Source organism: Protopterus annectens, chromosome 4.part0, assembly GCF_019279795.1.
Source record: "Protopterus annectens isolate FY-2018-M chromosome 4.part0, PAN1.0, whole genome shotgun sequence".
NCBI classification, from domain to species: domain Eukaryota; kingdom Metazoa; phylum Chordata; order Ceratodontiformes; family Protopteridae; genus Protopterus; species Protopterus annectens.
Genome location: NC_056733.1, coordinates 1152623157 through 1152637653, shown reverse-complemented (window position 1 = coordinate 1152637653; position 14497 = coordinate 1152623157). Strand labels below are relative to the sequence as shown.

Sequence of the window (14497 nt, the reverse complement as noted above, 5' to 3'; positions counted from 1 at the left end):
TGTCTGTGTTTCCATACTTGACTCTAGTGTTAGTTTGGCTGGAGACCTTTCTGTTGTTTCAGAGAATGATGAGAAATCTGAGAACAATGGTGACTCCTTAGATGACGCTGAGTCCAGTCAGTCTGATTCTTTGGAAGGTGAACCTGAGCTAAATTCAAGCCAGTGTTCACTTTTCTTCTTCTTGATTTAATGCTGTTTTTTCTTGGGAGCAGTTGGGAACTACCTCTAGAGTTAGGTAGAGGATATATGACGTTATAGAGGACAGGATACCCAGTCCTGTGGCTATCCCCCATCTTACCAGCCTTGGAGGATGTTTATAAACCTGCCTGCTGGACAACAGTATCGGAATTTTCCAGCAGCTTTTAAAAAGGCTCAAGAAAAAATAGGGTCTCCTGGGGTATGACAAGTTGCTTTTCTTATTTACTGGCGACCCAGCTGCCTACTCGGGTAAAAAGTTATTGGCTTCATGTATGGAGCTTATGAAAGGAGTTGCATGTGATGCACTTGCAAAAGCAAATTCCTCCTCCTTGACATCTAAACTTTGTGCTTGAGAACTTGAGCTTACCTCCTTTTGAACCAGCCTTTCAGGCTGATTTACTGTTCATTACTTGGAAGACTGTACTTTGACATCTACAAGGTGAGACTTTGCTCCACAGGTTTCATAGTGGGCCAACCCAATCTGATTTTTCACAAGGACTTGGTATTGTTGCACACTAATCTGCAATCCATGTCTAAAGGCATTTCTGAGTTTATCTTGAATCATTCTGTCTGTCTTCCAGTGTTCTATCCTGATCCAAAAAACAAGGGAGAAAAGATTCTACATAACTTGGATGTACACAAGCAGCTTAGGTACTAGCTTGATAGAACAAATCCCTTTAGGAATGCTGAACAGCTGTTTGTCTGCTGTATGGGGGGCTTAGGTCAACTTGTCTCTGAGCCAGCTATTGCACAGTGGTTGTTCTCTGCTATTTGTTTTCTGTTGGTCCCACAGTAGTAAATCTCTTTCAGGCGACGGTAAGGCTCACTCAGCTAGGGCTTTATCTTGTTTGATGACATAATGGAAATGGGTTGACTCCAGAAGCATTCTAGAGGCAGCAACCAGGTTCTGTGTTCATACCTTCATAATGCACTGGATTCCTTTTCCAGATCTAGAACGGGCTTTGCTGGAACCATTGTCCAGGTGCTCCTGGATCCTTATCCTTCAGCTTCCTGGGTAGAGTAAGCTTTAGGAATCTACTGAAAATGTCACTGAGGCATTGGGAATGATGAACATAGTACAGTTGCATAAGTCCTCCTTACCTGTAACAGTAACTGTACGTATTTGTCACTGCCTCATTTGCAACACCCACTTGCCAGCATCCAGACTGACTGTTGTTGAGGTGGGTTTCAATCTCTTTGGATTTGGTTTTTGTATGGTATTGTGATTGTCTATGAATTTACTCTTGGTAGATGATTATGGCTTCAGGTACTTTTCTTTCCTTCTCTGTGGAGGTGAAGAATCATGAACGACTCACTTCTTGTCTTAGCTGAAGGCTTCCCTTTCAGGATATGTCCATCTGGGTCTACTTCAGATGATCGAACTTTCAAATGTTCGACTTTCATATGACTGAGAGCATGTGATAGAACGTTTAAAAGTTCGAACACCTGATAAAAAAAGTAAAACTAAACAAAAAAAATACCGGTATGTTTTTAGCAGGGGGGCAATCCCCCCTGCACCCCCTGCTATTTAAATATACCAACTCCAAGATTGGACTGCAGTGAGGAAAAAGGAAATCTTCTGATTCCGTGCTGTATGGAGAGCTCCATTCAGAATGTTCGAACTTTTAAAAGTTCAATTTTATGGTCTCGGTCATATGAAAGTTGAACTTTTAAAATTTCGATCATATGAAGGGGACCCATCCAGCCAATCAGCTGTCACAGGAAGTGAGAATGGGGGGAGACTGAGCTTTTGGAAGCAGGCCAGTACTGGGTTATCTTGGCAAGTAACCCAAAATGCCACTTATGCAATGATAAGTAGCACTTACACAACTGTACTTTCCCAAAAGTCCTGTGTATGGTGGGTGGAATCCCTTGAGAAATGTATTTCCCCAAAAAATCCAAAGCCATGTGTGATCTAGATTTGTCGTGGCTTCCAATGGCTCTTCCTCTTACTAGTCTAGGTAGAACAAACCTATGGTAAAACACTTGAAGAAGAAGACGGTTCAGGATGCTGACTACACTTTTGTGGAGTCTGATTCCTCCACCCCACCCCAGTTTAAGCATCCTAGTGATGGTAAAGTGCCTTTGTGGTGCCTTTGCCTGAGGCCTTTCAGCCCATGACGCATCTTTTCAGTCCAAAACTGCTAGGTCCTCGATCAGTCTTGGAGGTTGATGCTGAGATATCGTTGAGTGGGAAGAGTGATGCCTCAGCACTGTTGGCTCGGGAAGAAGTTGAGGGAGAACACCTTGAGGTATGAGACATCCACCTGTGTCCCAAGGCCTGCAAGATAGACTGCACTCTGAAGCACGGGCTGAAGAGAGCAAAGATCAAAACATTGTTGGTTGGATTTTCCCAGCTGCCATTGAATGAGCCTCGTACCACACAGGTCACAACTCAGGACCACGTTTTCACGGAATTCATGAAGTCTATGCAGCCAACCTCTGGAGAATCGTTTGTGTTAAAACAAAAAAGGAGGCTTCCCCCCAAAGGAATTCAGACCCAAATTCAGAGGTTGGGGCATTAGTTTATGTGAGATAAATGCCCCCTCTGCCTCATACTGTGTGATGTGTTCCAGAAACTGCCACTTTCAACAGAATCAGTGCCAGGAAATTCCTTAGATTCCTGGAGTGCATGTCCTCCTGTGTACTGATTCTCCATCTGGTGAGTCAGAACGTGAGGAAGCTGCAGTGATTTTTCATAATTAGGTGATGCCAGCATACATGCACGCTACAGACCAGCACTCTCCTACAGTTTGTTCACTACTTTGACAAATTTTTTATCTTGGCCATCATTTTTAGAGTCAAGGTAGGATTTTCCATGGCCTTGTGTCCCGTGCCAGTACAACAGGCCAGCTTTCCTCTTTTCCTGAGGCTCTGGGAGACATCCTAACAGTCAGTCTTGCACCAGTGAATCACACACAGTATAATACAGTTGTATAGAAACTTCCCATAGATGTACATGTTTAAGTGGATTCACTGTTGCAGTACCCAGTCTCACCCTTCTCCACTATTCCTAGTACATCATGGGTTTGAGGCTGGTGCCCAGACTACATCCATGACCTCTTTATTGCACCCTCTTTCAGGATTGGGGATCCTTATTCAAGGATATAAGAAGCACAGTGCATGTGCTGACTTTGGATTCTTCTGGTTGTGTTTTTTCACCTGGTATGGTTCATCCATCAGAGGGCTGTGCTTTGGTTTCTAGGAGCAGTTCTTAAACCTGCTATGGCAAGAACGACCTGAAGGTGCTGGCAACCAGTGTCTCTCTATACTACTAACTCCTTAACATCAGAAAGGGAGGGAATCTACCAGGCCTGGAGGAGGAAGGTGAAAGCTCTGATGTTTGGGCTTGCCGTCGGACTTCTGAGGCAGGAATTTCTGATATCTGTACTACACACCAGATTTACTCGAGCATCTACATTTCTGGTAATTTCTTATGCAGATGTACTTTATTGCTTCATCATTCGATCAACAAAGATGACTTTTCTCAGTATGGTAGAAATTTATTTATTTTATTTAACATTTGTTTACCAGTAAAGTCTGACTTGGAATGAGCCAGTTTTCAGCGGAGGTTATTGTAATGTCCTCCCTCTGTACCCTTGCAGGTGTCTTTGTTTCTCCATTTAGCTTGGCTTTGGATTATGTGTATATATTGGGTAATTATATTATTGTATATCACTCTTTAGCAAATGCTTCAAGATTCTGCTCCCTGCAGGGATAGGCTGAGAGTGGAGAACATGGGAAACAAGTGCACTTATCTAGTCATTGTTTGACAACATGTCATCGAGTACATACTTCTAGCGCATAGAAAAGTATGTCCAATTTTGAGTGGGGGAGAGGATAAGCCCACCAATAGGAACCATTAAGGAGGCTTCTCTTAGTAGTTAATTGATATTGTATGAAAATGTATGTTAAATCTTCCGGAAGACCTCCTGCATTTAGTACTTGTTTTCCTATCCCTGGTGCCTTTAGGTCAGCTTGTTTTTTTTGTAAGTTATACACATTTCTAATTTTATAACTTTTTTTTGGCAGATTTGTATCAGCAGATGTTCATCGTGTTACACTGCTGCAGTCATTACACTTGGGTTATCCTGCCGTCAGGCAGTCCCGCTGTCGGTCCGAATTCCGAAGTCTTGGTCCGGCGTCGGTTGCTGTCTCTTCTTCCCTGACGTCAGTGCGCCAGGGGTATATAAGATGCATCCGGCGCCATTTTCTCCATTCTTTCTTGCCGCGCAGTGCCCGTGGCAGAAGCAGTTCGCAAGTGCCGGTTGGCCGATTCTTGAGATTTTCGAAGTCGAATTTCAGATCTGAAGTCTTCAATAAAGCTAAGTACCCCATTGGGGAAACTTTTTTCTTGCCTCAGACCGATGTCAGAAAAAGTTAATAATTGTATTTCTTGTGGGAAGCAAATATCTCATAAGGACTTCCACTCTTACTGTATTCCATGCCTAGGCCCTGATCACGATGTCACTAGTTGTCGGTTTTGTGCTAGATTTAACAAACACACTATAAAAAGACGTTTTGATTTTGCTTTGCACTACTTCGGCCGAAGGTTCAATTATACGATGCCGTTGGATCAGTCGACGACCTCAATACCAAAAAAACGCAAAGACAAGGATAAAGACAGGCATCCGAGGTCCAAAACCAACGATGAAACCTCTTTTAGGCCGGTTGCTGGTTCTCAGTGAGGCGCTTTCGCAGCCCCAGACACCTGCTACCTCAGAGCCACAGGCCGCTTCCGACTCCCATATGGAGACATCTAGGCCTCTGGAAACTCAAGGTATTGGGCCTAAGGAAACTAATCCCTCTGATGGGTCCAGGGCCGCTGAGCAGGCATCGGCTTCTGAGGGTGTTTTCAGACCTACACAACTTGCCATTAAAACAACAGCCAAGACAAAGGCACCATTAAAGACAAAGAAACAAGTGCAGCATTCTCCTGGACAGTCCTCCATGCCTAAGAAACAGATGCTTAAAATGGCCGAAGACCTCATTACTCTGATCAGGGGTTCCCATCCCCCTGCTGAGAAAAGGCCTAGGCAGGATACAGACTATGACTCCTCTGATCAGGTTTCCATTTCCTCTGATTCCTCTCCAGACCAGGGATACTCTCTACCCCCCATGAGGACTCTGATGCTGAAGAATCTATCCCTTCAGCCTCTCCTCCTGAGGATTATTATTTTGGGGAAACTTTACATACCATGAGGGAGCATTTCCATTGGGAAAGCCAGGATTACTCAGAATCCAAGAAAAGGCTCAGGGATTTTCTCTTATTGCCTCAACACAGGCCCTTGGCTATTCTGCCTGTGCTAGATATTGTGGATGATGTGTTCTCTGAATCCAGTTTATCTCCTGACTCTTTGCCCCCTGCTCCAGCCAAGCCAGATAGGTATAGAGTCCCCGACTCTCACAAGTTTCTTTACAAAAACCCTTCTGCTGATCCAGAAACTATTTCCCAGGGTCCAAAAGGGGTTAAGGCTTCCATTGCAAAAAATCCAGTACCCTCTGACAGAGATTCCAGAGCTTTGGATAGATGGGGGAAGAAAGTATACACTTCTGCAACTTTAGCAGTAAGAGCTTTAAATTGCCAGTTTCACATGCTTAAGTACCAACAATATTTAATGGCTCGGTTAAAACAGAAAATGCTTGCAAGCACAGAAGCTCCTGATTGTAAAGAAATGCAGGATTTATTGCATGCAGTTGAACAGGTGGGAAAGCATACTCTGGAATGTGTTTTTGATTCTTTAGAGGCCTCTTGTAGAGCCGCAGTTACAGGTTCTGTGATTCGAAGACATGCTTGGTTAAAAGAACAAAGTTTACCTGATCATGTTAAGGCAAAATTATTGGATGCTCCTTTACAGCATGATACTTTGTTTGGTGTTAAGGCAGAAGAGGTGTTAAAGAAAATGGAGGATAAAGCTAAATCTATGCAAACAGTCAAGGATTTCTTACAGGTACAGCCACCCCGGTTTAGCAGAAATTGGCCAACAAAGAATTGGTCCTTTCCAGTGTCAGACAGACCACAGAGAGGCAGATACAGACACCCAAGAGGCGGATCTCAACCCCAAGGTTCAAACAGACAACGACAGTGGGGCACCTCAACCCCAAAAGGTGGTGAGGACAAGTCTCAACCTTACAGGAAACAGTCACAATGGTTTTCCCCTTCATACGCCAAGCACGTCCCTTTTGGAAGCCCCCTTAGGGGGAAAACTAGCACTTTTTTCTCAAAACTGGCAAACAATCACCCAAGACAAATGGGTCCTGAATATTGTGTCTCAAAGGTTACAGATTCCACTTTCGTACTTTACCAAGGCTAAAAGGAATGCCAGACCTGCCACAAAATCAATGGGCAGAGGCACAAAAACAAATTTCAGCCCTCATGGACATGAGAGCTATTCAAAAAGTACCACAACAGGAACAAGGACAAGGATTTTACTCAAGACTCTTCCTGGTCCCCAGAAAGGACAAGGCCTGGAGGCCCATACTAGACCTTTCAATTCTGAATACTTACCTGGATATTCCGAAATTCATAATGTTGATATTACAGCAGCTTCTACCCATGCTGGGCAAGAAGGCTTGGCTTGTTACTCTGGACCTCAAAGAGGCATACCTGCATTTCCCTATCAGACAAAATTGCAGAAGATACCTCAGATTCAAAGCTGGTACAATGCACTACCAATTCTCTGCACTGCCCTTTGGCTTATCTACTGCGCCCAAGGTCTTCACAAAGTGCCTGGCACCAGTAATTGCATTTCACAGACAAAAAAGAATTCAAATATATCCATATCTGGACGACTGCCTCATTCAAGCAGAGACAAAGGACATTCTTCTACAGCATCTGGCGTTTGTAAGAAAGTTGCTAATTTCTCTAGGGTACACAGTAAACGAAAAGAAGTCAAAAACTAGTGCCCTCACAACAAATTATATTCCTGGGTGCCAGCTTAAATACAACGGCCCAGATGGCTTACCTCACGCCAGACAAACAAGTTCAACTAACTCAATATTTTAATTTACTGGCAAGAAAGTCCCATCTCCCTGCAAGAAAAATTCTGCAGGCCCTGGGATTCATGGCATCCTGCATACTACTAATACCATATGCCAGACTGCATATGAGGAAATTATAATGGTACCTGAAAAGCGTTTGGACTCAACACTCTCACAGTTTAGAAGCAGTAATACCAATGATTCCCTGCCTACAACAGGAGTTTCGATGGTGGGTACAGGCATGTCACCTAAACAAGGGTCAGCCTTTTACCCAACCCACAGCCAGGCAAACTTTAACAACAGATGCTTCGGATTACGCCTGGGGAGCACACATGGCAGGAAAATGCATTCAGGGCAAGTGGACCACAGACCAGATGCATCTTCACATCAATCATAAAGAGATGTTGGCTGTTCAAAATGCCCTAACAGCTTTCAAGGACCTTCTACATCCAGGACAATTACTACTAAAGACAGACAGCACCACAGTAATGTGGTACATAAACAAGCAAGGGGGCACTCATTCTTATCCCCTATGCAGGCAAGCCATGACCTTGTGGAACACAGCTCTAACGTATCAAGTTCACCTGCAAGCACAATTCCTGCCAGGAAAGAAAAATACTCTGGCAGATGATCTAAATGGAAATATCATGGACCCTCACGAATGGAAATTGAATCCACAAATCTTCAGCATGGTAACGCAAAAGTGGGGATGCCCAGACATGGACCTTTTTGCCTCCCCACTGAATTGCCAACTACAAAAATTCTGCACAAGGACTTATCACAAACAAGCATGGAAAGTGGATGCTCTTCTATTCAGCTGGAAAAACCTAAAAGTTTATGCCTTCCTGCCACTGCCTCTCCTTTTAAAGGTACTCCTAAAAGCTAGCCAAGAAAAACCAGAGATGTTCCTGATTGCGCCAGACTGGCCACGCCAACACTGGTACCCTATCTTAAGGAACTTGGCTCAAGGCCCACCATGGATTTTGCCTCAAATTCCACACCTTCTTACTCAACAAAACAATCAGATCCTGCACAGCTGCATGGCAGATACATTAGTCAAACAGACAACACCTCTCTCTAAAGCTGTTATGGATGTCATTTTGGAGGCCAGGAGGCCTAGCACCAGGAAAGCTTACTCAGAAAAATGGAAGAGATTCTGCGCCTGGAGCCAGGCTCACAGCCTTGACCCTCTTGTTCCAAACATTACTCAGATTTTACAATACTTAACTGAGATGCTGGACAGAGGCCTATCCTTCTCATCAATTAAGATCCACGCCTCTGCCATTTCAGCACATTACAATACGGATCCTCCTTTATTCTCTCATCCCTTGCTAAAGCAGTATCTCAGAGGGGCTAAAAACTTAAGACCGCCCCAGAGAGCACCAACACCAACTTGGGACCTCAATTTCATTTTGGAAAAGTCGACACTACCACCTTTTGAGCCAGCCAATACAGCCGATCTACAATTTTTATCATGGAAAACAGCTCTGCTCCTGGTAGTAACTTCAGCACAAAGAGTCTCAGAGCTACGGGCATTAATGGCAGTGGAACCTTTTATAATTTTCCATCAGGACAGGGTATCTTTAAGGACAAACCCTACCTTTATGCCAAAGGTGGTATCTAGTGTGGCTCTTAACCAAACCATCCATTTGCCAACTTTTTATCCAAACCCCCAGAATAAAGGGGAGAAACTTCTGCATTCTTTGGACATACACAGGCAGCTATGCTTCTACTTGGACAAAACAAAGGCTTTCAGGAAAACTGAGCAACTGTTTGTAGCATATGCTGCAGGATCACAGGGCAAGGCTATCGCAAAGCAGACTATATCCAAATGGATAGGACACTGTATTCGGTACTGCTACACACAGCATGGAAAATCAGTCCCAAATAACATTAGGCCACATTCCACCAGGGCAACAGCCACTTCAACAGCCTTTCTCAGAGGAGTACCTACCAAGGAAATTTTGGAGGCTGCAACTTGGAGTTCAGTGCACACCTTTACCAAGCATTACCACCTGCCTCTTTACTCTAAATCCAGAGCAGGATTTGCCACTGCAGTTCTACAGGGCCTCATAGCCAATCCTAACTCTTTTTAGACCAGCCACCCAACCTCAGCTTTGGGATTCTACCCAAGTGTAATGACTGCAGCAGTGTAACACGATGAACATAGTACAGTTTTGTACCTACCATAAATGTAGATGTTCGAGTGTTAACACTGCTGCAGTCCAGGTTACCCTCCCTCCATCCCCTCTGAACTAGCTGGACTTATCTATACCTTTCTATCCTATACAACCTTTGGGGTGTATTTGCTAGTAACTGAAGGTATTGTTTTTATTGTATATTTTTGATTAGCAATATGTATTGCCTACCTACTTGGGGGCACCTGACATCTGGGGCAAGAAAAACTGAAGAAAATGGCGTCGGATGCATCTTATATACCCCTGGCACACTGACATCAGGGAAGAAGCGACAGCAACCGACGCCGGACCAAGACTTTGGAATTCGGGCTGACTGCGGGACCGCCTGACAGCAGGATAACCCAAGTGTAATGACTGCAGCAGTGTGAACACTCGAACATCTACATTTATGGTAGGTACAAAACTGTACTTTTTTTTATTGGGGGACAGGGGGTAGTCCTAACTGAGAAGCGTTGGGGTCCATTTCACCCTCCTGCATAGATGCAGGTACATGATGGTGTGCCAATGCTGAATAATGAGCTAAAGGTCAGACACAGCATGCCATGAAAAGACGGTCAGGAACCATGTGCCAGCTGTTACTGCAAATTGCCCTTTTGAAGACCATGTGATAGTTATAGGTACTAGTATCACATATATTTATTTTGGCAAGTTTCTCTTTGAACATACCTTTAGGATCATACATAATAGCAAAGATTTTATTGTATGTGCATAGTCTGTTTTATGGAATATATTCCTTACAAATAGTAGTGTGGCAAAAATGTTAATGCAAGATACATTTGGTAGACTGATGACAGCACTTACTGGCAAAAATATTAAAAAGTACGATGAAATGTGCTGCTGTATTTATTAGTTTTGAGCATTTTAATCTAATATCACTGCATTGCAGTTCTATGTCTAATAGATACTATACATTTTTATTGTACAAGTATCTTTCTGATCAACTTTGTACTTATTATATTTTTCAGGTCTTCATATGTGGTCCTTGTCCCCACTGGCTGCTTATCACTTCTCGTGGAGCTTTACGTCTGCATCCAATGACTATTGATGGACCAATTGAGTCATTTGCTCCATTTCATAATGTTAACTGTCCCAAAGGTTTCCTGTATTTTAACCGACAGGTATGTGGATATCTTAAAATTCTGTTAACCTCTAGCTGCAGTTTGAAAACTCAGGAAAAAAGTTTCAGACTGATGTAAACATGAGAATTAGTGAAGGCTGTGGTTATCTTTGCAGTACCTCATATTAATTTGCAAGATTATAGCAGTCATGTAATTTTACTTATTTTCAGGGAGATGTTTACTGCCATGTATCTTCTTGCATGAGCAGACATGATCCCCTTCTGTCATGTTTTAGTAAATAGTACTGTTTTTGCTAAGGTTATTTAGTGGCTTTGCACTGGAGTTGTCCTTATCTATGAATTGTCTCATTATTTTGAGAGAATTTCACCAGCAGTGACCAAACACTGTCTTGTACTCTTTTCTGCAATTTGATGAAGCTGGTTTTGTTTGACCTTAGAGTTATATTTTGTTAGTAAATTTTTTTTTCAGTTAAGATTACTGTTTCTTCTAGCACATTCTTTACATTTTATTATTTATAATTTTAAGCTTTTTTTTTTACTGTGTGGAACACAGACTGAACCATATTAAAACCTAATCTTTAATCCTCCCTTGCCAAAAAAGGCCAGACTGTTGAATGGTATCCTGAATGCCTAAGTCAGCCCTTAGCTAATCTGGTATAGTAATAGGGGGAGGCTTCCATGGTCACATTGGTTTCCAGCTGCCCCCACCCCAGACTATCCAAGATTTGACTGAGCTTTGAACTCTTGTTAGTGTTCATGTACTGTGGTCACCTTGTTTTCTGCTGCCTTGTAACCCAGCAGCTGCCTGACCTCCCAACTCTAGTTGATGTTCGTGTTGCAGAATACTCAGACTCTGCAGTCACTGTGTTTTCCCTCTGCCCTTCCAGGCTAAATAAGGCCTGAATAAACTCTTGATTCCAACCAATGATTACAGTGTAGAATAATTAGGAAGGCCCATTCTATTCCTTTTTAAACATCTTATAATGTGGGACTACATTGACGGATGATTTGCATACAAGTAAATTAAGTTAGGAACCTTTCCATAGCTGTCCTAGGCCAGTGAATGAGGCTATTGCTTGCTGCATAATGTTTTACTGAGCAAGCCTGCTTCTTGCTGTACTAGAGTGCCAGCTCACAATGAGAAAGAGTAATGTGTGCCTGACGTATTGAGTGTAGATGATGCTCTTTGTATCAATCACTGTTGCAGTCATACCTTTTGGGAACTTAGCCATGGGCAAGGTCTGACATCTGACCCAGCTTCTAGAACTTTGCACCTTAGCCTTGTAGCATAAGCACAAACTGGCAACCCATCTCCAGGGATGTTGCCATGGTACCAGTTTTAAAAAAAAGAGGCAACCCATGCTATCTTCACTTCTTTCTTGCCTTAAGTTATTGGTCATCTGCATTGTTACTAAGTGTCCTGCAGTTTAATGTCTTGGTCTTGATCAATGTCTGGACAGATAAGCACTCTAATGGGGAAGATGCTTCTTTATCAGTTATCATTGATTGATAGATTGTTTGTAGTTGTATTTTGGCCACATTTGTGTGTGTCTGTAGGTCTTATTGTTTCATGTTTCCCTGTGATAGAGTAAGTTCACATGTGGATATCAGTTTCCTCACAGGGACTTCCAATCACAGTTTTATTTAGTGTCTTCTCACAACATGCCCTTTTATTTATTTATTTGTTTGTTTGTTTTTAGCTGGATTCCATAACAAAACCCTGTAGAGGTACCAAGAAGTCCTGCTTAATTAAATGGAAACCGTTTCCCATTTGATTTCAAAGGCGGAATCAGGCTCCTTAGTCCTAGCTTGACAATAGTGCCCTTTATTCTACAATACCTGTCAGAACTGTGTGCAGCAGGTTTTGCTTATTCCTTAGTGAAGGTGCATTTGTCTGCAACCTCAGCCTGTCTACTGATGAAGCCTTTCCCCAGATGGCTTTATTGCTACTGTTTAAGCAGTGTTGCAAAGAGGTCTCCATATAAGGAACCCCAAAAGAGCAGTAGCTCCATTATTAAATTTGAGCTTTGTGTTGGAAAATTAACCTAGTCCCCTGATTCCGGTAGTTAAGGGTTTGATGTTCTGTCTCCATTTGCCTGAGTCCATTACCAGATAGTGCACCTTGGTCATCCCTGAAAAGGGACCATCCATTGAGCTTACTTGGTTAAAAAAATAGATGACCACTTACCATCTCATGTACTCGATGTGGAAAACAACCTTTTTTAAAGGAACTGTGGCATTAGCTAGGAGAACTTGTACATTTCTGGCACTTGTGTGTGTATCGTATTGCTCCTCAGGGACAGACACATTTTACTTACAAATTCTTCTTTTATGCCTACAGTTGTTATATAATTAGCTTTGAGTCAGACCATCCAATTGCCAGTCTTTTTCCATAATTCCCAGAGTAAGGGAGAAGGAATTTTGCATTTCTTTGATGTTCACAAATGCATGAGATATTTCATGTATAGAACCTGACCATGAAAAAGACTAGGCAAATATTTGTTTCTTTTGCTGCAAATTAGAATAGTCAAGTCTCTAAACAGGTTACCTTTAAATGGCTAGCTGTCACTACATTACCTTCAGTTACTCTTTTCCTGGAAGGATTGTAAACATGGTATATCAGTCCACACTCTACATGGCCACTGGTGCTTTCACTAGAGGGGTAGATACCCAAGCCATCCTGGAGGATAACCATTTGGCCATCTGTACACACTTTTACTAAGCATTACAAACTGTGTAACCTGTCTGGAGGCATGGTGGATTTTGCCACTGCTTTTCTGCTGGACCTCCTGCAACCTGTTCCAGGAATGTAGCCAACCTCCTAGCATGGTGGGCAAGGGCTGGAAATCTTCTGAAATGGTATGATTGCAACAGTGATCCTAGAAAGAAAGTAGTGTAGTTGTGTAAGGAAGTAGATGTTCGAATAGGATCACTGTTGCAGGAGAGTTTCTCTTCCTCCATTGCTTCTGTAATTGTGGACATCCAAGGGATGGTTGTAGGTACCAGTTCATTTCTTCCCCACCTTCTGAGCTTGCTCCTCCTCCTCATTGTATCTTTATTAAACCAGGATTCTTAGGTATATCTAGCCTGCTGTTAAGAAGGGCAGGTTGTGAGGAGTCCCATCTGCACCCAGGTTGGTTTGAACATCTGTTATTATGTAATATACTTAGATGTGTTTTCAGTGTAACATGGGCAAACATGCTTACATTTGCAGTAAAAGAACACTTTATAGTGAACAGCTGTCAGTTACACATTCTGAATGCCTTTTTTTATCTAGTGTTGAATGTTCTTGTTTTGTCCATGTTATAAGTCATCAGTTTGAATTGATAGACTCAAATACTATATGTAAGGCTTACCAAACAATCCTTATGTTTTTTTTTTTCTCTCAGATTTTTTTTCCCTAAGTGCCACATACTTTTAAGTACTGAATTCATCATAGAGGCTGTATATCTTTCCCCACTGCTGTTCTCAGGTGGTGTTTTTTAGAGGGTCAATTGGCTAAGCTCACCCGGTCACCAGATTACAGTAAATAGTCTCTGGATGTTTAAAGTTTCATTCATAGGAATTTTTCTTTTTTGAAAGCTGTTTTTTATTGCTATTAGTTTGCAGTTAACATGTTAACATCATAAATAAATATATTGGTGGTGCTGCGGTAGCATTGTCGCCTCACAGTAAGACGTCCTGTTCGATTATCAGCTAAACCGTCTTCTGTGTGGAGACATGCGTGAATAGGCTTACCTTCGTTGAAGGTTGTGCATCAGAGCTGGCAACTCGGCACGTAGAAATCTACTGCCAATCATTAGCAGACCGGAGTTCAGCTGTGGCGACCCCTAACCGGGAAAAGCCGAAAGACAACAACAACAACAACTCTCAAACACTTTGTAATCTAGCGACTTCTTTCTTGATACTTTAGTGCAGTTCCTTTATCATCTTGACGCATACTACAGTATACTTCTGGGGCATTTATCCATAGGCTTTAAATATTTAAGAGACTATATCATTAAAACATCATGAAACTTTCACTTAATTTGTCACAGTTTGT

At 42.5% G+C, this 14497-nt stretch overlaps 1 protein-coding gene across 1 annotated transcript in view; it reads left to right on the top strand.

Moving 5' to 3' along the window:
* Positions 1-14497, top strand: part of CPSF1 (cleavage and polyadenylation specific factor 1) — a 2236766-nt gene that overhangs the window by 1696621 nt on the left and 525648 nt on the right. The window contains exon 26 of the mRNA XM_044069873.1: positions 10343-10495. Coding sequence (XP_043925808.1) covers positions 10343-10495 — 153 coding nt within the window. The remainder of the gene's footprint in view (positions 1-10342; positions 10496-14497) is intronic.